At 43.0% G+C, this 27333-nt stretch overlaps 1 protein-coding gene across 2 annotated transcripts in view; it reads right to left on the bottom strand.

The window, feature by feature from the left end:
- NFATC3 (nuclear factor of activated T cells 3) overlaps nt 1-27333 on the bottom strand; it is a 248749-nt gene that overhangs the window by 152406 nt on the left and 69010 nt on the right. For both annotated transcript variants that reach the window (XM_029608593.1, XM_029608592.1), the window contains exon 3: nt 14817-14979. In XM_029608593.1, the coding sequence (XP_029464453.1) occupies nt 14817-14979 (163 nt within the window). The remainder of the gene's footprint in view (nt 1-14816; nt 14980-27333) is intronic.

The raw sequence follows: 27333 nt of genomic DNA, 5'->3' as shown, positions 1-27333 counted from the left end.
CAAACCAGGCCACAAGAACCTGGCAATGATCCAAATACCAAGAAGATCCCATGCTACTGAGGCAATTAATAGAGGTGGCTATTCCCTAAGTAAACTTGATTAATAGCACTTAATGGACTTCTTCTCCAAGAACCTATCCAAACCTTTTTTAAACCCAGCTACACTAACCACATCCTCTGGCAACAAATTCCTGAGCTTAATTTTACGTTGAGTGAAAAAGAATTTTCTCCGATTAGTCTTAAATGTGCTACTTGCTAACTTCATGGAATGCCCCCTACTCCTTCCATTATCCAAAAGTGTAAATAACCGATTCACATCTACTCGTTCAAGACCTCTCATGATCTTAAAGACCTGTATCATATTCCTACTCAGCCGTCTCTTCTCCAAACTGAAGCCCTAACCTTTTCAGCCTTTCCTCATAGGGGAGCTGTTTCTTCCCCTTTATCATTTTGGTTGCCCTTCTCCGTCCGTACCTTCTTCATCGCAACTATATCTTTTTTGAGATGTGGCAACCAGAATTGTACACAGTATTCAAGGTGCGGTCTCACCATGGAGGGATATAAAGGCATCATGACATTTTCCGTTTTATTAACCATTCCCTTCCTAAGAATTCCTAACATTCTTTTTGGACTGCTGCAGCACACTGAGCCGACAATTTTAAAGTATTATCCACTACAATGCCTAGATCTTTTCCTGGATGGTAGCTCCTAATATGGAACCTAACATCGTGTAATTACAGCAAGGATTATTTTTCCCTATATGCAACACCTTGCACTTGTCAACATTAAATTTCATCTGCCATTTGGATGCCCAATCTTCCAGTCTTGCAAGTTCTTCCTGTAATATATCACAATCCGCTTGTGATTTAACTACTCTGAATAATTTTGTATCATCCGCAAATTTGATAACATCACTCGTCATATTCCTTTCCAGATCTCATATATATATATATATATATATATATATATATATATATATATATATATAAAAGCACCAGTCCAAGTACAGATCCCTGAAGCACTCCGCTGTTTACCTTTTTCCACTGAAAAAATTGACCATTTAATCCTACTCTGTTTCCTGTCTTTTAACCAGTTTGTAATCCACGAAAGGGCATCGCCTCCTATCCCATGACTTTTTAGTTTTCTTAGAAGCCTCTCATGAGGGACTTTGTCAAACGCCTTCTGAAAATCCAAATACACTAACATAAGAACATAAGGAAATGCCATACTGGGTCAGACCAAATGTCCATCAAGCCCAGCATCCTGTTTCCAACAGTGGCCAATCCAGGCCATAACAACCTGGCAAGTACCCAAAAACTAAGTCTATTCCATGTTACCATTGCTAATGGCAGTGGCTATTCTCTAAGTGAACTTAATAGCAGGTAATGGACTTCTCCTCCAAGAACTTATCCAATCCTTTTTTTAAACACAGTTATACTAACTGCACTAACCACATTCTCTGGCAAAAAATTCCAGAGTTTAATTGTGCGTTGAGTAAAAAAGAACTTTCTCCGATTAGTTTTAAATGTGCCCCATGCCAACTTCATGGAGTGCCCCCTAGTCTTTCTATTATCCGAAAGAGTAAATAACCGATTCACATCTACCCGTTCTAGACTTCTCATGATTTTAAACATCTCTATCATATCCCCCCCTCAGTAGTCTCTTCTCCAAGCTGAAAAGTCCTAACCTCTTTAGTCTTTCCTCATAGGGGAGCTGTTCCATTCCCTTTATCATTTTGGTAGCCCTTCTCTGTACCTTCTCCATCGCAATTATATCTTTTTTGAGATGCGGAGACCAGAATTATACACAGTATTCAAGGTGCATCTCACCATGGAGCGATACAGAGGCATTATGACATTTTCCGTTTTATTCACCATTCCCTTTCTAATAATTCCCAACATTCTGTTTGCTTTTTTGACTGCCGCAGGACACTGAACCGACGATTTCAATGTGTTATCCACTATGACACCTAGATCTCTTTCTTGGGTTGTTGCACCTAATATGGAACCCAACATTGTGTAATTATAGCATGGGTTATTTTTCCCTATATGCATCACCTTGCACTTATCCACATTAAATTTCATCTGCCATTTGGATGCCCAATTTTCCAGTCTCACAAGGTCCTTCTGCAATTTATCACAACCTGCTTGTGATTTAACTACTCTGAACAATTTTGTGTCATCTGCAAATTTGATTAATCTCACTTGTCTTATTTCTTTCCAGATCATTTATAAATATATTGAAAAGTAATGGTCCAAATACAGATCCCTGAGGCACTCCACTGTCCACTCCCTTCCACTGAGAAAATTGTCCATTTAATCCTACTCTGTTTCCTGTCTTTTAGCCAGTTTGCAATCCACGAAAGGACATTGCCACCTATCCCATGACTTTTTACTTTTCCTAGAAGCCTCTCATGAGGAACTTTGTCAAACGCCTTCTGAAAATCCAAGTATACTATATCTACCGGTTCACCTTTATCCACATGTTTATTAACTCCTTCAAAAAAGTGAAGTAGATTTGTGAGGCAAGACTTGCCCTGGGTAAAGCCATGCTGACTTTGTTCCATTAAACCATGTCTTTCTATATGTTCTGTGATTTTGATGTTTAGAACACTTTCCACTATTTTTCCTGGCACTGAAGTCAGGCTAACCGGTCTGTAGTTTCCCGGATCGCCCCTGGAGCCCTTTTTAAATATTGGGGTTACATTTGCTATCCTCCAGTCTTCAGGTACAATGGATGATTTTAATGATAAGTTACAAATTTTTACTAATAGGTCTGAAATTTCATTTTTTAGTTCCTTCAGAACTCTGGGGTGTATACCATCCGGTGCAGGTGATTTACTATTCTTCAGTTTGTCAATCAGGCCTACCACATCTTCTAGGTTCACCGTGATTTGATTCAGTCCATCTGAATCATTACCCATGAAAACCTTCTCCATTACGGGTACCTCCCCAACATCCTCTTCAGTAAACACCGAAGCAAAGAAATCATTTAATCTTTGCGCGATGGCCTTATCTTCTCTAAGTGCCCCTTTAACCCCTCGATCATCTAACGGTCCAAATGACTCCCTCACAGGCTTTCTGCTTCGGATATATTTAAAAAGGTTTTTACTGTGAGGTTTTGCCTCTACAGCCAACTTCTTTTCAAATTTTCTCTTAGCCTGTCTTATCAATGTCTTACATTTAACTTGGCAACGTTTATGCTTTATCCTATTTTCTTCTGTTGGATCCTTCTTCCAATCTTTGAATGAAGATCTTTTGGCTAAAATAGCTTCTTTCACTTCCCCTTTTAACCATGCCGGTAATCGTTTTGCCTTCTTTCCACCTTTCTTAATGTGTGGAATACATCCAACTCACCATACCCCTCAAACCACATTCCTCAGCAAGACCTACCAGATCTGCATACAGAGACTTCCTCCAGGTACCCACGAACAAATCCGCTATACATAACGCCATTGAAAAACGAGCGCTATCAACTGCTGGTCCGCATCACTGGAATTCTCTCCCACCAGATCTCCGCAAGGAACATTGTCATATCACATTTAGAAAAAAATTAAAAACATGGCTGTTCGCCCAAGCATTTCCCTTAATAAATCCTTATGGTAACCCACACGGACCAACACTCCACCGTTGCGTCTTCTTGCCGCCTCACAAAGGAACTGTTTTCTGCTAACTGCGCTCTTATATAACTTGCCTAATCGACCCCTCTGTGTAAATGGTATATAATTTTACCATGTGTAAATTTAAAGTGTAAATTGTATTTAATTTTACCATGTAAGCAACTACTCTCTGCTCACATGCACGGCTCTCCAGTTAGAAATCGTTAATCTATCCCTTTTTTCTAACAGCCTTGTTAGACATTCCCTGTTGTAATGTAACTTTCGCTTTCAGTGTTAATTGGTTTACCCCCTAGTTTATTGTAAACCGGTACGATAAGACTTGGTCTTGAGTATCGGTATATTAAAAGGAATTTAAATAAATAAATACTAGTCAGATAAGTGGCCCGGAGATACATGGAGTGTGCTAGAACCCAGGCCCAGATCTGCGCGGCTTCTTGGCAGAGGAGAAAAGAGCCTGTGCCTCCCTGTTTGTTCAAGTACCACATTGCAACTGTGTTGCTGTTTGTATGAGAACAGTCTTGTGTGAAAAGCAGTCCTTGAATGCAAATAGAGCATAACGTATAGCTCTAAGCTCTAGGAAGTTGATCTGAAACGTTGCTTCGAGCTGTGTCCAAGTACCTTGAATTTGAAGATTGCTCACATGAGCTCCCCAACCCAAGTTGGATGCATCTGTGGTTAAAGTTACTTGCAGAACTGGTTGCTGAAAGGGTAGACCTGTTAGCAAGTTGGCTTTGTTCGTCCACCAAAGAAGAGATAAATGTAACTGGTGGGTTACTTAAATCTGGGATGAAAGCGGTTGACTGGCTTGGAGCCACTGAGATTTCAAAGTCCACTCCTATGGCCAGCCTGGCCATAGGAGTGACGTGGACCGTGGAAGCCACGTGGCCCAGCAACATTAAGAATTGATGGGATGAAGCTGTTACTTTTGTGCGCAGAGATGAAGCTAGGTTGGCGAGTGTGACTGGACGGTCGTTGGGCAGGAAAGCCTTTGCGACTGTGGTGTCCAAATCTGCTCTGATGAAAGTAAGGAGGTGAGATGGAGTCAGGTGGGATTTTTGGTAGTTGTTGAGAAATCCCAAAAGAGTGCAGCAGATTGATAGTGAGCTGGAGAACATCGAGAGCTCCTTGCTTGGATTGACTCTTGATGAGCCAGTGTTCCAGGTAAGGAAAGACGTGTATGCTTTTCTTGCGTAGATGGACCTCAGCCGTTGCCAGGCACTTTGTAAATACATGGGGTGCCGAGGCAAGTCCGAAAGGCAGGATCCGGTACTGAAAGTGTTGATGTCCCACTAGGAAACGCAGGTACTTGCGGTGATGTAGGAATATTGGAATGTTAGCGTAAGCGTCTTGAAGATCCAGAGAACAGAGCCAATCTCCTTTTTGCTGAAGGGGAGCATGGTGCCCAAGGACACCATCCTGAATTTTTCTTTTTGTAGAAATTTGTTGAGATTGCGGAGGCCGTCTGATTTCTTTGGAATGAGAAAATAGCGGGAGTAGAACCCGCTGCCCTGCTGTGACCGGGGAACAGGTTCCACAGCCCTGGCACCCAGAAGGCTACACAGCTCTGACTCTAGAAGACTTGTGTGATCTTTTTGAATCCACAGAGGATCGGGTGGTGAGTCCGGGGGTACCATGAGGAAGTTTAGATGGTATCCCTGGGTTATGATGGATATAACCCATTGGTCTGTGGTAATGTTAAGCCAGTTGGTTATGAAGTGGTGAATTCAACCTCCTACTGGCAAATCTGGATCTGTGGAGCAGCTGCTATTCTCTGGATACATCTCAAAATCCAAAGGCTTCGCCTGTTTGCGGTGGTGGCTGAGGCCTGGATGTCTTGGGCTGTAGAGGATGTGCTCTGAGATGGCCTGGTTGGCCTCACGTGAGATGTAGGTGGGTAGTATCTGCGTGGGCAATAAAATGGTTTTCTAGGGTCCCTTCTGGTGGATCTCCTTGCAGAGGAAGTGGCCTCGGTAGCAACTGTAGATAATTGCCACAGGGTCTCATTGTGGTCTTTTAGTTGAGCCACTGCGTCTTGTATCTTGTCTCCGAATAGGTTTTCACTGGTACATGGCAAATCAGCAAGTTTGTCTTGGACTTCAGGTCTCAAGTCAGATGCTTTCAGCCAGGCCCACCCTCCTGGTGCTGATTCCCGTTGCTGACAAGCGAGAAGCTGTTTCAAAGGAGTCGTAAGCAGCACGAACCTCATGTTTCCCAGCCTCAAGGCTTTTCTGTAGTATGGCGTTGAGACTATCTTGCTGTTAGGGAAAAGAGTCGGCTATTCCCTGAACCTGCTTCCAGAGATTCCTTTGATACTGTGTCATGTAGTTGGTATGCAGCTATGCGTGACACTAGCAAAGAGCCCTGAAACATTCTTGTGACCCAAAATATAAAAGGAATTTTTGGTCTTTGCCAGGAGGTATTGAAGAGTGAGGTCGCAGTCTTCTGGTCTTCTTCTGTGCAGAGTCAACTGCCACCAACTGATGGGGTAGTTGTGGCTTTTGGAATCCAGGAATATGTTGGACTAGATAAGTTACATCTGTCCTCTTATTCACTGGCTGGATAGTACAGGATGCTCCCAGAGACGATGCTGGAGATCCACTAGCACTTCGTGGACAGGGCTAGCCATAACTTCTTTTGGAGCCTCAACAAATTGGAGAACTTCCAATGTTTTGTGGCTGTGTCCTCCTCTGTAATCAGGTCAAAGGGATTGCTCTGACATCTCCCTTACAAAATTAGCAAAGGAAAGATCTTCTGGGGGAGATTTTCTCCTTTCTTCCGGAGGAGATGGTTCTGATAAGATGTCCTCCTTGGATGTGTCTGTGTCAACATCTTCCCATGTGTCAGAAAAGGTCTCTAGTTGAGATCCTGAGGGAGGAAAAAAGGTAGGTACTGTTGGATATGTTGGCACCAATGGATCCTTCAATGGCCTTGATGGAAGACGAAGTGGCACTGAAGGCATCGAAGGGAAACGTGGGCCTCTCGGGCTCGAAAGCCCTGATGGACCAGGCATTGGTTCCGGCATCGGTGGAATCGATGTTGAAAGGGGACTGGAGTCCGTGCCTTCGTCCTCTGAGGATCCCGGAATGGGAATCGGGACTTTCAGAGACTTTGCGGGTTGCTTTGGCATCGATGGCCCGGGCTGTGTCAGAAGGGCACCGATGAATGCATCCAGTCTGGTTAGCAACGGTATAAATATCGATGGCTCCAGTGTCGGTGTTGGTATGGGGGCCGGCATCGATGGCTGTAAGTCTCTGAGAGCATCGAGGACTGCCTGGCGGATGAAACCATCCAATTCCTCCCTGAAAGCTGGTGTAGATATCGCAGCTACAGGGGGAAGCAGGCTAGGCACTATTGGCACCTCCACAGGGACTTGTGGGGGCTCAGTACCCGGCACCGATGTCTGTGGGGATCGCCTTGGTTTTTCGGGTGGAGAGGGTGTTAAAGGCTCCTCTACCCGTGTCCTCTTCGCAAGCGGCTTGATAGCCATCGAAGCCGATGCAATGCTGGTGCCGGCACCGGGAGTAGACTCGCATTGGTGCTTCCCTCGGTGCTCGGTCCGATCTTTCTCCACCACCGAGGAAGATGATACAGATGCCTTAGAAGGAGTTTGTGACAGACGGTCACTGCTGCCCTGGGGCTCCTGATGAGGTTTGATGACTAATTTCTTCGATTCTCCTGCCAGTTACGATTGGGTGGACGTCGACAGAATCAACTTGATTTTAAACAGGGTCTCCATCTTGTCGAGGCGAGCCCACCTACCTGGAGTCATCTGAGCACAACTTGGGCAGTGAGAAACGTCGTGTGATAGGCCGAGGCACAGCGCACAGACATCATGTGGGTCGGTAATAGACATAGTATGCGGGCATTCCGGACATTTTTGGAAACCTGTTGTCATGATGGCAGAGGTTGAGGCCCAAAAACGTTCGATGGCCTGCAGAAACCGAAAAAGGTAGGGGCAGGAACTGTCTGGGGACGGTTAACTTTACTCACCGAGCGCTGAAAAACAATATTGCGATGGGAGACCCCTATGAGGGAACTTTTTTATGAAGTAATCAAGTTCTTTCTGTGAGGAAAATTGTGTGAGAGAACCACGAGGCAAACTGCATCGTGGAAAAAAAAAAAGAGACTGAAGGGAGACCCCTGTGGCTACAGGGATTATGGCATGCTGGGCATGCTCAGTGTGCCAGTAAAAAGTTCTAGAAACTTTGACAGAAAAGTTTTCCGTGACAGGGCTCTGTCCAGTGACGTCACCCACATGTGAGGACTGCCATCCTGCTTGTCCTGTGAGAAATATCCAAAAGCTTCTACAAACACAGAATGAGGGGGCTCTGCAAGGCAGTAGCTTTGCAGAAAATTCCACGCGTCCAGAAAAACTTTCTAAGTGACTCTGGAAGATAATCATGTCAGCACCATTGGATGGCATCACCCACATGTGACTGGTCATCCTCTTTGTCCTCAGAAAATTGAATGTTTATCATAGTTTCCATTTCTCTATCTCCACAAAGTTCACTCTGAGTGTCTTTCAAGTCTCTGTGTAGAATTTATGCTGCAGGTTCTGTATCATTTTAGCAACCCTTCTCTGACTGTCTTCCATCCTCTCAATATCCCCAACAAAGGTAGTACCTATAAAAGGAAAATATTACCTCCCTTTTCCTGCTGATACCTCTACTTATGCATCTGAGCATACTGGTAGCTTTCTCTGTTTCTTTATTATGTTAACCAGCGATCATCAGATCACATGACCAATCAGTGTGAATCCATATAAAATATATACCTTAGACAATGAGTACATTTAGGGAAATGTAAGCATGCTTTATAGATTTCAGCATACTAAGGATTGTGAACTTACAAGCAGTGAAGAATTCAGGGTTTTACTGCCAATAGGCAATATTAAATGCCATCACCCCTTCCCCCATAAGGACAGACAACAGGGAGGTGATGGCCTAAAGCAAAAGCCCTAAAGTTTGCTTGGGCAACTCAGGTGTAGATTTTATTTATTTATTTATTTATTTGTTGAGTTTTATATACCGTGATTTGGTAGAGCCATCATAACGGTTTACAAAAAATATACATTTTTCTTAGCAGTTGTGTAACAGAAAAAACAATGTGAACAATATCAGAAATAAGCATATCAAGTCCAGAGAGCATTATTAGGTTGGAAGAGGAGGGTATGCAGTTCAGGGTGAAGAGAATGTATTAAGAGGTTTATAACTGAGAGCTCAGTTGAGAGTTGGAATGATCAGATGTCTGAGGGTCAGTGTAGAATTTGCGGAACATTAGTGTTTTTAGGTCCTTTTTGAATATTTTTAGGTCATGTTGGGTTCTCAGGAATTTAGGTAGGGTGTTCCAAAGTTTAGGTGAAGCAATTGAAAAGGCTCTTTCTCTTGTGGTTGCCAGATGCGCATCTTTGATAGGGGGAATGTTTAGGTAGCCTGAGTTATTAGAGCGTAGGTTTCTTGGAGGATTTTGAGGGATTATGTTTAGGGTGTTAAGACCTTGATGATCAACTACCAACTCAGCTTTATGATTTTTTCTCCATACCTAGAACCAAAAGAAAGGGAGGAGGTCTGCTTCTCGCAGCCAAGAAAAGTCTAAGAATATCTTTACAACATTCATATACCACATCAAAATTAGAGCTCTCTTTCTTTAAATCTGATCATTTACAAATTGGCCTAATCTACGCTCCACCAGGATCTTTAGATTCTGACCCTTCACCAGTCATTGAACTCTCTGCCAAATACTTCAACCCAGACAAACCTGCCATCTTACTGGGTGATTTCAACTTACATGTCGATGCTTCACCACAATCCCCAAATTGTGTTACCCTACTCTCGGCTCTCAACTACATGGGCTTCACACAAATTATAAAAGCCCCTACCCACAAAGCAGGTCACACTTTAGACCTTATTTTCATTAATCAGTGCATCTCAAACACAAATACAATCACATGTTCACCTGTCCCTTGGTCGGACCATCAAATCATCAACACGACCTTCAAGCTTTCACAACATCCTCCACTTTCGTTCCCAAAAAACACTATTCAATTCAGGAAACCTTGTTCTACAGACCTTCTCATCAATCAGTTCACTAATGAATTATTACATCTCGATCTCTCCAACGCATCTACAGCCACCACCTCATGGTGCAACATCACCAAAAAGATCGCAGACATTACCTGCCCTTCCATCACAAAAGTAGTACAACCTTCGCCAGACAACAGGAAACCCTGGTTCACCCCAGAACTGAAGCTGCTTAAACAAGAGCTAAGAAATAAAGAACACACTTGGAGGAGAAACCCATCCCCCACAACATTAGCTATTTATAAAACCTCCCTCAATGCTTATAGGATCACCATACTGAGAACAAAGAGAGATTTTTTCTCAAAAAAAATACATCATTTCATATTTGATTCAAAAGCACTTTTCTCCTACGTTTCAGCTCTCACTAAACCATCACCTCCTACCATTCCTGATGATCAAGCACTCAACAAAGCATCAGAACTAGCAGAATACTTTAAGGATAAAATTGACAAACTGACTATCTCTTTCTCATCATCTTTTTCATATCCCCCTTTCCCTCACATTACCTCACCTCAACTAAATACAATGCTGGAAACTTTCGAGACCACTTCAGCACTTGAGATAGAAAACATACTTAAAAAAATGAAACCGTCATCTCATCCCTTAGACACAATTCCTACTAACCTTCTCATCGCAATAAGAAACTCCATATCAAAACCAATTGCAGACATCATTAACTGCTCTCTCTCCCAGGGTCTAGTTCCTGACCAACTTAAATTAGCCATTCTCAAACCTCTACTTAAAAAACCTAACCTTCCAACCACAGATCCAGCTAACTTCCGCCCAATAGCTAATCTGCCATTGATCGCCAAAATTATGGAAAAGATAGTCAATAAACAACTATCTGAATATTTGGAAGAAAACAACATTCTTGTATCTTCCCAGTATGGCTTTCGGAAATCGTTAAGCACTGAATCTCTCCTTATCTCTCTTACCGATTCTATTCTATCTAATATGGACAAAAAACCACCACATCTTTTGATACTACTAGATCTCTCTGCAGCCTTTGACACTGTCAACCATTCATCTCTATTAAAATGTCTGGCAGATATAGGCATTAAAGGAACAGTCTTCAGCTGGTTCAAATCCTTCCTAGCAAATAGACAATTCAAAGTAAAGATTAACAACAAAGAATCACAACCGATCCCTTCCAACCGGGGGGTCCCTCAGGGTTCCTCCCTTTCCCCTACCCTCTTCAACATTTACCTCTTACCTCTATGTCATCTACTTACTAAACTAAACCTAACTCACTATCTCTACGCGGATGACATCCAGATACTCATCCCAATCTCAGAATCCTTACAAAAAACCTTGGCTCACTGGAACAATTGTTTGCAACAGATCAATCATCTTCTCTCCAGCCTTTGCCTCATTCTTAACAACAACAAAACTGAGATCCTAATCATCAATCAAGACATCAACATCAAACTTCTAAACCCAGCTGACCTACTCAACTCATCCACTCCCATATTAAATCACTCACCACATGTTCGAGATCTAGGTATCATGCTAGACAATCAGCTCAATTTTAAAAAATTCATAAGCACAACCACCAAAGACTGTTTTTATAAGTTACAAGTCTTAAAAAAATTGAAGCCTCTTCTTTATTTCAACGATTTTCGGATGGTCCTACAAGCCATTATTCTATCAAAAGTTGACTATTGCAATTCGCTTCTCTTTGGCCTTCCATATTCATCCATTAAACCCCTCCAAATGCTACAGAACTCTGCAGCCAGAATCCTTACCAATACGAATAAAAGAGATCACATCACCCCCATTCTCAAGCTCCTCCACTGGCTGCCTATAAAGCAAAGGATCCTATATAAAGTACTCACCGTAATTCATAAATCCATTCACAATATCTCTCCTCTTCAATTATGTAACCAACTACGCCCTCACTCCTCCTCTAGACCCATCAGAGGAGCATATAAAGGCACACTCTATGTACCTTCAACAAAATCCTCGCATCATAAACGTGCCATATCTACAGCAGGCCCCATTCAATGGAATGCGCTCCCACCAGACATTCGGCTTGAGTTCTGCCACTCTTCATTCAAAAAAAAACTTAAAACCTGGCTCTTTAGCCAAGCTTTTCCAGGACCATGATCATCATTTTTTCCCCTCCAACCAGCAAGAACATATCTTCTTCACAAACCCCCATTTTCCATACCACTACCTACTTCGGTATCTAATCTCTTGCTGCAGGACACTTGAGACTTTCTCACTTATACGTTATAATTTTTATGCTCAATAAGACCTGTCAACTTAATTGTTTAAGTCTTTTTTTTTTTTTTTTCTCCTTTATCTTTTGGTCATCAATGTTACAACGTTATTGTTAAATTTTGAACTTATGTACACTGTTCCAAGTTTCATAACCTTGTTCTATGTAATGCCTTTTGGCAATTTTCATGTTCTGTTTCAATGTAAACCGATGTGATCTTTATTTCATATAGGAACACCGGTATATAAAAACCTAAAAATAAAATAAATAAATAAATAAATCTTTGCTTAGAATTTTGTGGATTATGGTCATTGATTTGTAAGCAATACTTGCAGTAATAGGGAGCCAGTGGTCAATATTGGTGTTATGTGTTCATTTCTTTTTGTTCCAGTTAGGACTATGGCGGCTGAGTTCTGCAGTATTTGGAGTGGTTTGAGGTATGAAAAAGATATTCCAATTAGTAAGGAGTTGCAATAGTCGAAGGTGGAGAAGATAAGAAGTTGAAGTACAGGTCTGAAATCATAGGGGTTGAGAAATGGTTTCAGGTGTCTTAGGGTTAGGAGTCTGTAGTATCCTTCTTTAGTTTTATTTGCTATGTGGTTCTTGAAAGAAAGTTCTTTATCAATGATAACTCAAGAGGTTCCTAGTGTGGGTGGTAGGGAGTATAGTTATCATTTGTTTGTCAAGTATTGTCAGGGGTGGCGGAGTTGGATTGGGTTTTTTATCCATGAGTATTATTTTGTGGCAAAAAATTAGAAAATTCTGAAGCACACTGGAAAACATTTCCATCTTTTTTATTACATTATAAAAATGAAGTTATTTTTCTGCCTTGCTTGATCGCAAAAACATAACCCTTGGACGTTGTGCGATGCCCCCACGCAGAGGATGCAAACCTCTTGCAAATCTGTGATGTGATTTTTTTTTTATTGGGCAAGGAAAAAGATCTCAAGCATCATTACAGGGAGAAGATCTCAGGGATGAGGAGAAGAGGACCAGGAATAGAGAGGGAGCTGGGGAAGATTGAAAAGGGGGGAAAAGATCTGGGATGGGAGGAGAGGTTCTGGGATTGAAGAAGGGGGAGGAGGGAAATAGGAGAGGCTGTGGAGTGTGTTCCAGGAACTGAGGAGAAGGGAGAGGAAGTAAGAAAGGGAGGTTTCCAGGACCTGGAAGATAGAATCCAAGATCAGAGGAAAATGAATTTGAATTGCATGGTGGGAGTTGTAGCAGATATCCCTACCATGCTTCTGGTCCTGCTGCCACTTGCACCCCTCTCTAATTTCTCACCTACTCTGGCATATACACAATCACGGCACCAATCCCTTCGCTCATGCACTAATACTGCCCCCCTCCTCCCTCTCTCACACATGGATACATTGCCCCTCATCCCCCATTGAGCCCCTAACCTCCCTAAAATGATCCCCTTTTGCTAGGTCTGCTCCAGGCTCACCCAAGCTTTCCTGAGAAGGGAGGAGAGGATAAGGAAATAGGCTGTTCTCTGCTAAGGGAGATTCAGCACAACTGAAAAGCAGCAAATCTTCAGCTAGCCTGCTGCCCCTAGATTTCTGCAGCTCTAGGCACAGGCCTAGTATGTCTATTGACAAATCCAAGCCTGCTTACAAGATCACATGAAATAAAGTTGCAATAATGAACCTCCTTCACATAAAATGCAATACTGTGCTTTTCAACTAAGCTGTTAATGAAATCAAACTCTGCCTGCATTCCACTACATCACTGAAATAAGATGCTAACCTGTTGTGTGGAAAAAACCTGAAAAAGAATTTCTGCAATCCTGTGTTCCAATGTTTGCAATGCTTAAATACTTCAACAAAGGCAGAAAACTTTTGAAAATGAGACTGCTGTGTGTGCTAAGACATAATGGTGTGTTAAATACATAAATGCATCAAACAGAATTAAACAGGCTTTTAACAAAAGGCTATTTTTGTCAGTCCTGATATTTCAGCTATTTCATAGAAATATTAACAGACTATGATATCTAAATTAAACAATGATAGCGATTACAAAAATAACATTCAAGTCAATGTTCTTTAACTTTAGATTGCAAATAGAGCACATTACAGAAGGCAAACTGAATTTTGCAAAGTACTTCTTTATCATCTTTTACAAATACAACAGAACGTTAACTTTAACTGTCAAGTTTCCAAAACTGTCCACAGTACACCATTTGCATGTGTAAAGTGAACGTGCAGAGATTTATGCTACTATTTTATAAATTCTGTGGTGGGAGCTACACGGTTTACAAAAAACTGTATATCTGTCCTCAAAGTATGTGCATATATTTGTAATGCAGGAACACATATTTTCTTTTCCCATTTAAAAAAACATGCATGCATATTTTACATGTCATGACTCAGAATTCAATGCAGAGGCTATTTTATAAAATATGCGCATACACCATTCTGAAAATACTTACTTACATATGCAATTGGAATCACCAATTCAAAGATACCGCTACCAGTTCATCCAGACTTTTAGCAATTCACCTAAACCCTGAACCCCCCAAACCAGTTCATCCAGATTTCCCACCCAAAGTCTACAGATTTCAATTGTGTGAGTCAATCAGCATGTGTAATCACACTCATACAAGTTTAGCAATGTATGGATGGCGACCTCTTACAAAACAGCGACTTGCACGTGTACCACAGACCACACCCATTTTCCCCCTTACAATTTACATACGATAGTGCAAGTATAGGCATACTCTTTATATGCATGCAAACACCACACAACCTTTTTGAAAATTCACCCATAAATGGCTAACTTTTAAGGCCGACTATTTTTCTAAGTCAATTTTGAATCTATGAAGATTTGGTATCTCATTCAACTTAAAATTTCTGATCTTACCAAATACAATTAACAAGCAAAAGAAAAAAAAATACCTTAACCACTGGATGTCCCCCAGTAGATGCTTTTACTGCTCCTCGACTGCCCTCCGTTTCATAATGAGCTCGGTGGTGGGTTTTGGGGTGTATTTCTACTTTTAGTTCACACTGTCCATAATGACTTGGTAACGGCCAATCCAATGGTGGCAATGAGGACGAACTAAATAAAACACAAAACATATGGAAATTGGGCTTAATAAAATATCTGACCACAGTAATAAAGATTCAAAAATATTTAAAATATTACAGCCTAAGCACTGCTCTGAATGCAACAGCCAAAGCGATGCTCATATTCGGAAAGCTGACAGGAATCCTTTTAATCACACATGTGAAATGTAAATCAATTATTAAACCTCTCTTAGTTTATATACTTTTACTACATTCCAACTTAATCAGCAGTGACAGTATATCGTTTATAGTACAGGACATGTAATAATTAATATAATTACTCTGCTCAAAATCTGATTTCAGTCTGCATTACAAGTCAAGCAATGTTCATATAAAGCTTTAATGGTGCATAAAGAAAAAAGTTCGTTCTTCTAATTTTAATGGGTTTTTTTTTGGGGGGGGGGCAGATCTTAGTAAAAAAAAAATTGCCCCACTTTAAATGAAACTGGAACAACAGGTTAGCAACATATAAGTTTCTCCCATGCCAATTCATGTTTGCCCCACCTATTTATTCCAGCACAAGGCTCTCCTCTTTCAGACACGTCAAAGTGGATTACATTCAAGTAACGTAAATGCATTTCCTTTTCCCCAGAGGGCTCACAATCTAAGTTTATACCTGAGGCAATGGCAAGTGAAATGATTTGCCTGAAGTCACAAGGAATGACAGTGGGATATGAACCCAGACGTCCCTGGTTTGCAGCTCACCAATCTAACTACTAGGCTACTACTCCACGCCACGCCACGGATCTGACATAAGCTAAGCATACAAATTACATGCAATTTCACAAGCTGTGCTGTCTAATGTAAGATTCATGCAACTCAGATGACTGGTGAGGTGGGGGGGGGGGGGGGGGGGAGCAAGCCCAAGTCATGCTAAAAATGTATGCTACATCCATAAGTCTGTCAAAAGAAATTTATCAGAACATTTTCCCAAAGACATTGGAAGCTGACTGTCCAGTGCATCAGAACCTGCTGGTGGACTGTAAATAATTCCATCAGAAAGTGCCACCACAAACGGCACAAAATACAATGACAACACTTGTTAGTTTATTCTGTGAGATCCCCAAACTCCTCCTATTATCATATAAAAAAAAAAAAAAAGCAAACCCAATTTGACCCCCACAAAATCTAACTTTAACACTGTGGTTACATAAAGAAATTTACTTCAATTGAACAAAAGGTAAAAAGTTGTAAAAAGAATTCTCACAAGCACAAGAGTATCCTTATTCTTTTGATACATTTAACCCATTAATTAACAGCACAAATCCCAATTGTACAGGTTTCAGTTTATCCAGGGAACAAATTTAATACTTGATTGGTTGAGTTTAGCAACTAGAATTCAATGTAGAGGATTGTGGAATTATGCATAGAGGGTGCACAAAAAACAAGGGTGCAGTATTGATATGCACCAAACAGAAACGGATCTATGCCAGATCACAGCCAATGATCTCCAGGCTGCAAAACACTGCAACAAGGAAGGATCAAACCCAAAGGAATACTGGATGTACAGAGAAGCATAACTAGGAAATCATTTGTGAGATTGCAAGTGGAACATTATGTCCAGTTTTGAAAGGGTTTCTCCACATGGATCAGATAGAAAAGAGCCACTGAGGAATTGGAAGCAGCAAAAATGTACTATAGGTTTCAAGAAAGCATGGTACAAACAGAGTAAAAATGGAGATCTTGTGGTATCTGCAGTAAGGCAACAGAGGGGCAACTTGACTAGCTTTAGAAAATTAGCAGATACACTTGGTTTAAAAAGTTTTCAGCTAGATCTTCGGTTGTCTGCACTGGCATTACAGCTCAGTAAAGAGAAAGCAGGGACTGCATTTGACAGGCACAGCAGAGACAATAAAATATTTCCACTCAAAAGGTCTATATCTAATAATAGATGAGAAGGCCAATGTCCTTAGTAAGCAGTGGTGTGCGGTGACATAGCAGGGGATTCAGTCTTGCTTCCCCCTCCCACACGTGCTGCCCTCCCTCCCAATGTAAGTGTTACAAAACTGGGGTGGTGTGATCTCTGCGTGGAATATTATACAATACACGGGCAGTGGCATTTTGAACAAGTCATAAAGGGTGACCTCTCTCATACACACACACACCCACACAGCTTCTCACCAGGCTCACATCCACCAACCCAGATAGTCGTCCATCCACACCCACATGCAGGCAGTCACATACAGACAAACCCCTACACACAGGCTCTCACCCGGCCCCACCCCATATACAGGTTCCCACATTCCCCCCCCCCCCCCCCGGGTACATCCATATACATACACAGAGACACAGACACCTCACCCCATGTTCTCACCCCATACCCCCCCCCCCACACAACCTCTCAAATCACACACACAGGCTCTCACCCCCCACTCAGATAGTCATATACACACCCACACACAGGCTCTCAAGCCACTCCACACACATAAGCAGTCACCCAAACACACATGTAGCCACCCATCTGCGTGCACGCACACACACACACAAACCAGCTCTCATTCCCCACCTCACAAGGTTCTCACCCAGCCACACATGCATACATAGGAGCTTGAGTCTCATTCTTCAGCTGCCAGCAGGATACGGTCCAGTGGCAGCCACTGTGTCATCCTCTTCTCTTCGGCAGCCAGCAAGATGAAGTTCACTGGTGGCCACCATGACCGAGCTCTCTTCAACTGCTGTGTAACAGGCTCTGTGGTGACCTGCCAAGTTGTGGGGTGGGCAGTAGCAGGAGTCGCGTCAATCCAAACATCTCCTGCTGTCGCTAGGCCAATCTCACGGTAGGAGCTGCGAGACTGGCCCCACAGTAGCAGGATGTCTGGATAAATACGACTCCTGCTGCCCAGGAGGGGGGGCAGAGGGTTGGGATGGTGTAGGGAGATGTGAAGCCATGTCAGATCGGGCAGGGGGTTGGGTTTATCCCTACCTGATCCAAGTGATTTTCCTTTGAGAAATGTTCTTCTGCTGAGCTGTCATTCTATTCTTCTCTGTAATATGTTTTGTGTCCATGAAGATTTATTCTTATCCTTAACAAATAAATCTTCATACTGTTGATATAACTCCATCATGGCTTTCTGCTTCAATGGCAGAGGGAAAAGGGCAATTGGATTCAAACAGCAACCAATGAGGGCCCCGACATTTACAGTCTGGGGAAACAAATAAGCATGGGGCTAACTTGCTGATGCTGCGGTTACTACCCTTAACCAATAAGCACGATACTCTGATGCAACTCCAACATTGCTCTCTGCTTCAATGGCAAGGGGTAACTGGGAACTGGATTCAAACTGCAACCAACAAGGGCCCTGACTTTTACGGTCGGGGAAATCAATAAGCATAGGGGTTAAAGGGAATTGAATTGAAACACAACCAACAAAAGCCCTGATGTTTACCATCTGGGAAACTGATAAGCATGGGAGTAACCTGTTCGGCACAGAAGATACTACCATAAGCTTGCTGGGCAGACTGAATGGACCATCTGATCCTTTTCTGCCATCATTTCTATAATTCTATGTAGGTAGATACATAGAAATACTCTGCTATCCAGTTCGATAAGTCTGTTTGGTAACCACTATACCAAGGTGGTTAGAATCGTTATGAGACAAAAAGCTGATTAACTTGACGATGAGGTCAAGTATGTTATTTGTAATATGCCAAAGCCCTTTTGCAGTCGATTTTCCCATTCATGCACAAGTGGCCTTGGGGTGAAGGTAGGTAGTACAACCGATTAATACATAAAGCTGAGACTATCTTTGGTAGAAGTTTTGGGATAGTAAGAAAAACTTCCCTATTGTGCTAGAACGTAAGATATGGTGGGTAGTGGATGAGAGCCTAGAGTTCACCAACTCTTCTCACTGAGGTGACTGCAACTAGGAAAAGGACTTTCAGTTAGGAATTTTAAAGAAGCTAATGCCAAAGGTTCAAAAGGAGGCTTCGTTAATTTAGAAGGGACCACATTAAGATCCCACAAAACAGGTGGTTTTTGCATTGGGCTTTTTTTGTGCCAGAGTCCCTTCTTAAAACAAGAAACAAGTGGATGTGTAGAGATTGGTTTGTTGTCCAATAAAATAAGGTAAGCTGTTTTGGCATTCAGATGTACTCTCACAGTGGCGAGCTCTGAATTAGGTAGGAGAAGCAATATTGCAAATGTTTCAGATGCTCAAAGGAGAACAGATCAGAATCATGCTGCTGGCACCAGATGGAAAATCTTTTCCATTTGAAGGTGCAGTTTTTCCTGGTTGAAAGCTTTATGGAGAAAATGAATATGTCTTCGATCGCCAATGGTAAGTGAAGATTGGAAATCACTAGCATTCACGCTGTGAGGTTGAGAGCTGAGAGATTGGCATCTTGAATTAGAAAAGCAGGTTCGGATCCCAGTGGCATGGAAGGCTTGACAAGATACACATACCAAATTTGCCTGGGCCATGTAAGTGCTAGGAGGATCAGGCGGGCTCGATCTCAGAGAACTTTCTGTTTTGTTTTGGCAATGAGTGGTATCGATAGAAAAGCATACATGAGTATTTCACCCCAGTCAAGGAAGAAAGCATCCTGTGGTAGCCTGTGATTGCTTGGAAAAATGAAAAATGTAGTTTTGCGATTTGCTGCAATACTACAGATCAACTGTTGATAGAACTCAGAAGTCCAACAGTTCGTTCATTACCGACTGCTGAAGAGGTCATTCATGAGGTCGAAACACTCTGCTAACAGGGATGGCCAACTCTGGTCCATGAGAGTCACAAACAGGCTATGTTTTCAGTAATATGGCCTGTTTGTGGAATTGAGGACTGGAGGTGCCAGTGTTGGAAACACCTGGCAGAAAAGTTGCTTGCAGTGTTGCCTGGTGTTGTTCTATCCATTCCAGATCTTTAATGCTCACCAGCAGAGAAGCCATGATCCTATTTCTCCTTGCTTGTTACCATAGAACATGGTAACTTGACTGTCTGAATGAGGATGCTGTTTTTACAAAGGAGATGCATGAATGTGGTGAGAGCATGCCAAATTGCTCTTAGCTCCAGGAAATTGATCTGAAAGAAAGATCCCTGTGGAAATCAGAGACCCTGGGTACAGAATTGTCCTACATGAACTCACCAACCTTTGGCTGAGATATCTGTTGTAAAGATGAGCTGATGTAGACAACCAGAATGGAGCACCATCCTGGGTACATGTGGATGCAATCACCATTGAAAGTCCCTTATTTATGGTGTAATTCATATTACTGAAGATAATGACTGGGTAAGTTGATCCCAGTGAAATAGTATACTCCACTATAGGCAATTTATGCAAAGATGGGTCAGTAGAATTACATGGATGGCTGCCACCATAAGACTGTACATGACAAGGAGTCTTCTGGTGGTGGATCCTGGATGGGCAAGCTGCACATGAATGAGCAAGATCATGGTTGACCTGATCGCTGGGCAGGAATCCTTTCTGAAGGAAAGAGTCTATTTGGGCTCCTATGACCTGAAGGCTCTGTGTGGGTTGTAAATTGGATTTATTCATGTTGCATTAGGAAGCCTAATCCCTGAGGAAGATATATGGCCAGAGGAAACATATATGGCCAGATCCAGAGAATGGAAGAAGGCTTCTCTTAAGAACATAAGAAATTGCCATGCTGGGACAGACCAAGGGTCCATCAAGCCCAGCATCCTGTTTCCAACAGAAGCCAAAAACCAGGCCACAAGAACCAGTTGTCCAGGAATGGGAAAACCTGAATGCCCAGATGACAGAAATGCACTGTTACCACTGCAAGGCATTTAGTAAAGACTCTGGGGGTGAAGGAAAGGCCAGATGGAAGGACTTTGTATGGGAGTGGTATGAATCCGCTTGAAACCACAGGTGATGCCAATGGGCTTGGTGGATTTTAATATGGAGTACAGGCATCCGAGATCCAGGGAACACATCCATTTACCATGCTAAATGAAAAGTAGAATAGTGCCGAGAGTCAATTCTGAATTTCTCTCGGTGAATATGCAGCTCCTCAACAAGAAAGTCCAGGATTGTACGCACTCTCCCCCACCCACCCCCGCGACTTCCTGTTGATAAGGAAATATCTGGTGTAGAAACCCTGCTAGTGTTGCAATTAAAGGAGGATCTCTTCCGCAGGGTTGCAGAAGAGATAGCACCTCCAGATGAATATGAGGGAGATGAGAAGGATCTGGCTTGGGAAGCAAATATTGTGGAAGGGGTGGGGGTTCGAAGAAAAGCAACTGGTACCCATTTTGCACAACACTAAAGACCCAGGAGTCCTTGAATATTTGACACTGGTCCAGAAATTCATCCTGTTACTGAAAGGGAAGGATAGGGATTGGACAATGGTATCAAAAACCAGGTGGCTTAGGCAGTTGATGTAAGTGACTGTTGTTGCATTGTCCGACATTACCCTGACTGTCTCGCCCCAGAGCCTGTGGGCGAATTGCAGGCACGCTAGTCTGACTGCTTGTGCTTCTAGACGGTTTATGTTCTATTCCGCCTCTTTCTTGTTCCATTGTCCCTGGGCCATCAGCTCCTGACAGTGTGCTCCCCAGCCTCGTAGGCTCGCATCCGTGGTGGGCAAGATCCAGTTCAGTGGGGATAGGATATCTGCTTAGGTGGTCTTCCTGTGTCCACCATTGGAGCTGATCCCGAACCTCGGCTGGTAGTTGGAGGTGAATTGAGTAGTTCTGGGACAGTGGGTTCCATCGTGACAGAAGGGAGCGCTGGAGTGGTCACATATGAGCCCTTGCCCATGGAACGACTTCCAGGGTTGATGCCATGAGACCGTGGACTTGAAGGTAGTCCCATACCTTGGGACGTGCATTGGACATTAATCTTCACAAGTGTTCCATCAATTTCCTTCTCCTTGGAAGAGTGAGGAAGACCTTGTTCTGCTTGGGGTCGAAATGGGCCCCCAGGTACTCTAGTGACTGAGATGGCTGGAGACAGCTCTTGTCCGTGTTCACGACCCACCCGAGCTCCTGCAGTAGGCTCTTGACTCGGGAGGTGGCTTGCCGACTCTCCTCCGAAGACTTTGTCCTGATCAGCCAATCGTCTAGATAAGGATGTACCAGGATCCCTTCTTTCTTCAATATGTCTGCCACAACCACCATAATTTTGGTGACGGTCCTGGGAGCAGTTGCTAGGCCGAAGGGTAGCGCCCAAAACTGGTAATGATGACCCAGTATTGTGAAGCGCAGGAAGCACTGGTGGTCCTGATGGATTGGTATGTGGAGGTAGGCTTCGGAAAGATCCAGGGAGGTCCCGGTTGTACAGCCCTTATAACGGAGTGCAGGGTTTCCAAGCGGAAGTGTGGTACCCTCAGATACCGGTTGACGTTCTTGAGATCCAAGATGGGTCGGAATGATCCTTCCTTCTTGGGGACAATAAAATAAATGGAAGTGTCCAGTATTTTGTTGGGATGTGGGCACCTGGGTTATTGCCTTCAGGCTGAGAAGTCTTGTTAGTGTGGTTTCTACTGCCAGTCTCTTGGAGTGGGAGTGGCAGGATGATGTCATGAATTTGTCTGTAGGGATGCTGCGGAATTCCAGAGAATATCCTTCTCGAACTATGTTTAGGACCTATTTGTCCGATGTTATGTCGACTCTTTTTGGTAGAAGAGGGCAAGTCGACCCCCCTATGTCTTCTTCCTGTGGATGGGTCTGCTTCTTCTCATTGAGGAGTACAGCTAGGACTTGCCCCTGAGCCTGCTCCCCTCTTGGTATGTCTGTTCCAAAAGGACTGGGGCCTTCCGGATGAACGAGGTGCCTGGAACTGCGTATTCTTGTAGGTTCTGAAGCGCTGCAATCCTCTGCCCTTGAGTCTTCTGGGGGAGGAACGCTGAGATCTTCTATTCCTATCTTCCAGTAGTCGGGGCACTGGGGATTCTCCCCATTTGTTGGCTAACTTCTCCAATTCGCTGCCAAACAAGAGAGATCCTCTATAGGGCATTCTTGTAAGATTCGCTTTTGATGTCGCATCCACTGACCAATTCCGTAGCCACAGTTGTCTTCTGGCTGCCACTACCGAAGCCACGCCCCTGGCTGAAGTGCGCACTAGATCTGAGGTTGCGTTAGTGAGCAAGGATGCTACAGGTTCCAGCGTTTCTCCAGACGTATTTGCGTCTTTGGAGAGGAGCAAGCAGGAGCGCGCTACCAGTGTGCAGCAGGAAGCAATCTGCAGTGTCACTGCTGTTGTGTCGAAGGCCTGCTTAAGGATGGACTCTAATTGTCTGTCCTGCGTGTCCTTCAGTGCCGCTCCTCCCTAAACGGGAATCGTTCGCTTTGAGACTGCACAGACCATGGCATCAACTTTAGGGAAACGCAGGCGTTCCTTGGCCACGGGTTCCAGAGGATATAGGGCTTCCAGGGCTCAACCCCTTTGAAGCTGGCCTCCGGGGTATTCCATTCCAGGTCAATCAGTTCCTGGATGGCTTCCATCATGGGAAAGTAGCATGAGGCCTTATGGAGGGATACCAAGATGGGGTTCTTCTTTGGTTCCGACATAGGGTCAGTACCCGGGATACCCAGCTTCTTCAGAGTCTGGGAGACTAGGGCTGGTAATTCGTCCTTTTGGAAGAAGCGAAGCATGGTTTGGTATGGTTCCATCCCTGGAGGGATTTCTCCTTCTTCCAAGGAGTCGCTCTCACCCTCAGATGTGTCTGGGTCTGAGGTAGGGAGGTTCTTGGTTAGGTGAGGCATATCTCGAGAGGTCCGAGTAGCACCAGAAGGGTCCTGAGCTTCCAGGCGGTGTCGAGCTTGGTGTACAGCAGGGGCTGGTTGTGCCTGAACTAAGGTTTGCAGCCCTTTAAAGAATTCCACCCAGGAGAAGGACCCTGGGGCCATGTTGAACCCCGGGGTGGTTAGTGAAGGTACCCCTGAAGTGCCCTCCTGTGGCGGAGCCGAGTCGGAGATACATAGGTCCGGGGTACAATCATCAGTGGTTCCGGGCCCCTCTCCTGACTGTAGGGGGCCAGGTTTTGGTTCCCCTTGAGCTTCTTCGCACTGCTGGCACAGGAGGGGCTCCAATTCTGATTGTGTGGCTCTTATGCGACAGGTTGTGCAAAGGGAAGGTCCCTTGGCCTTCTTGGTGGGTGGTACCATGTTTGTGCGCATGGAAAACCTCAAGGTGGCTGAGTGTATAGTTATGCGCACAGGTGCTCTTAGATGTGCGCGCGACTAAGATGTGCGCACAGCTATGCATATGGCAAGGTTGGACGAGGGGGGGGGGGGGGGGGGGGGAATATGGTGCCGACAATCCCGCTTACAAAATGGCGCCCCTGGCAAGGGTCTCCACTTGTGTGGACCCTTGCACCAGATTGGGGCCTAGCCCAACCAGGGCTGCTCAACCCGATAGGTGCCCTTTAAACCTTGCCAGAAAAAACATTCGGTACGGATGTTCGAGCTCTGGAGACCGGAGACTTAAAGGTTTCTACCTTATCTGGTCTCGGTGCTTACTGATCACGTGCCAGACGGTCTCCAGCTGCGGGGGGGGGGGGGGGGGGGGGCGAAGAGAGAAATACCTTCACCGCCACGCTCGATTCTGCACCCGCTGCCTTTCAGCCTCCCGGAAGGGCTAGGTCCACGCCAGGGACCGGCTGCCGGACCAAGGCTTATCTCTGAGGGATCTCAGAAATCACATCAGGAATTCTCAACTGGGGGAGGGACCCTTAGGTATCACCGCAGGAGAAGCGGGGCTCGATCTTCTTAAGGTAAATTTTCTTCTTCTTTGTTTTAAATTGTTACACTATTCTAGTGTGTGGGATAGTGTCCGCATCTACTGGGAGACAAAGAAATACTGAAGAGCTAAGCTTCCTGCACAGGTATATGTAGAGTGACATCAGCTTTGAAATCTGACTCCGTCTCCCATCTGCTAGCAGAAGAGCACAATACCCATTGGTCCTGAGTCCATCTGGCTACACGCTAGGAAACAGAATGTATCCACACTATCCTACCTTATATAATGCTTTTTCTTATGAGCTTTGATCAGAATCCTTGTATTTGCATTATGGGAAAAAGATTAAATCTTGGCTGTTCGATTAAACCTTTAACTGACAAATAATTAAGGATATATGAAGAAAGCCTTGGTGTCAAGAATTTATAGATTCCTGGATTAGAGGCAAGGTAGATAAAGGTGGTTGTTGAGAATTGGTTGGAAGGGTGAATGGGATGGGGGCAATGTATTTTAAGAATTTGTATAAATCTGATTTGAATCAGAATCAGTACAATACACAACCTGAACAATTTTCAAAACAAAATATACATACACAAACTTTCAGAACTTATTAAATTAAAGCAATGAAAACACTCACCGGATCGGATTTTTTTTCTTTTAATTATTCAAGTTTCATATTCTGCTCCACATTCAACCACATTCATACTTGTTCATTCCTCCACTCAGAATAGTAGAACATTATCTTTTGATGTTATACAATATAGCTCAGCTATATAATAATTTTTTGGCATACTATATGTAAACTTATACATATTATGTACAGTAGCTGAGGACAGGTGAAAAGACAAATCAATAGGTCAGGCAGAGATTTCATTCAAAAATACATATAGATGTAACTTAAGGCCATAAATTGTGGAATAAGGATCCCCATTTTCTGTTATATTTAAAAGTTTCACATTTCAGATCATACTTTATTTTTTCTCTGTTATCTGTTTCCCTCACATGGGCTCACTAGTAATCTATACCAGAGTAAGATTTCCAGAAGATGGCGATTGTGAACCTGGAAGCTAAAAGGTCATCAATACCCTCTACTTCACTGGAATTAAGGACACCTCCCAGCTTCCAAGAAGATCCAGCTTTGGCAGAACATGAACAACATGGCCCAGAAGGTCTGCAATTTCCTGTGATACTAGAGATGAACTGTCACATGTCCTTGCAATACCATGTGTATGTAGGTGCCCAGTTCACCACATCCTGTGAGTTAGTCACAGTGTTGAATGTTGTTGTTGTCCAGATCTCTCACTGTTAGGCCATTATTATGAAAATTGTATGGTTTTAACTTATTAGAATTGTCGTTTTATTATTTGTAGATTTTTTGATTTTTAGTTTAAATGTTTTTATGTAATTTTGTAAACCGATATGACAATCCCCACCAAATACCAGTATAGAAATTTTAACAAATAAAATAAATAAATAAATCCTCTCCAACAAGTAGCACCAGTACTGGGAAAATCTTTAGAATAGAAGAGGGGAGGTGTGGATGTCCTCTGTAATAGCTTAACCATTAGCTCAACCCGCCTGGGTCGTGGAAATGTGTTGGGTGGGACATTAAGTGATTCTAGCCTGTGGGGTGGGGTGGTGGTATCACAGACATCTGTAATGCCCTTGGTGTAGGTATCAACAGCATTCAAAAATTCAGTTCAAAGGTCTCAAGGGCTTAAACAGATCAAAACAGATCACTAGAGCTGTCCTTAATTGCAAGTAGTAAGTATAAGAATCAGAAATTTCAAATTTCTGGCATACTCCTGGGTGAATTCTGTGCAAAGAAAATGGAAAATTCTGCACATTTCTGCATAATTTATATTGGTCAAAATAACACAATATACATGACAGACTAAGTAATAACTTTTTTCTTTATTATGTTTTAAATTAATTACTTATGCAGAGTTTTAAACATTTTGAGCAGAATTTCTGTAGATGTTTGGCAAGTTTTTAACAAAAATTTACTAAAAAGGAAATATATTAATTTTGGAGACAAAATTATTAAAAAAAAATGAAAGACATTCAAAAATAAAACAAAATTATAAGGAGGTAGGGGTTCAGACCTATGACTTCAACCAGTCCTTAAGCCTGTCTAGTCCGTACTTGTGCAAACTTTATATCCGAGGTCCTTTCCTCTTTAGCTATAAAATTCATATGTGTTTTTAAAATTGTTTAATTGAACAGTGAAGGTATTTTGTAATTTAGATTTTCTATTTTTCCCTTTACTTGTCTCTGGTTCTTATTGATGCTGACCATAGACATTCATTAACGTGAAATGAAATGAATCTAGAGAACACTCCAGAATAAGATAACATTTCTCCTTATAGGGGTGATGAGGAAACGAAGCATAGTCAGAAGCAAGTATACCCCTTGCTCCCAAAATTAAGAATACATCTACCCCGCCCACATAAATTTAAGTTTCTCACAATCCTGTTTGGTAAAATGCTTTTCTTGTAACAGCAAGATCTGAAGTTTTTTCTTTTTGCAAATTGAAGAATTCTTTTCCTCTTAATAAGGGATGAAATCTTCCTAACATTCAGGAATATACATTGAACAACTGAACTTATGAGTTAATAGATGTCCAATAATAGACAGTGAACAGAGTAAATAGAGAACTGGAGTGAGACACAGTAATATGAAAAAGCCACTTACTCAGAGAAAGATA

Source organism: Rhinatrema bivittatum, chromosome 7 (assembly GCF_901001135.1).
Source record: "Rhinatrema bivittatum chromosome 7, aRhiBiv1.1, whole genome shotgun sequence".
NCBI lineage: Eukaryota > Metazoa > Chordata > Amphibia > Gymnophiona > Rhinatrematidae > Rhinatrema > Rhinatrema bivittatum.
This window is presented reverse-complemented; position numbering and strand designations above follow the sequence as displayed.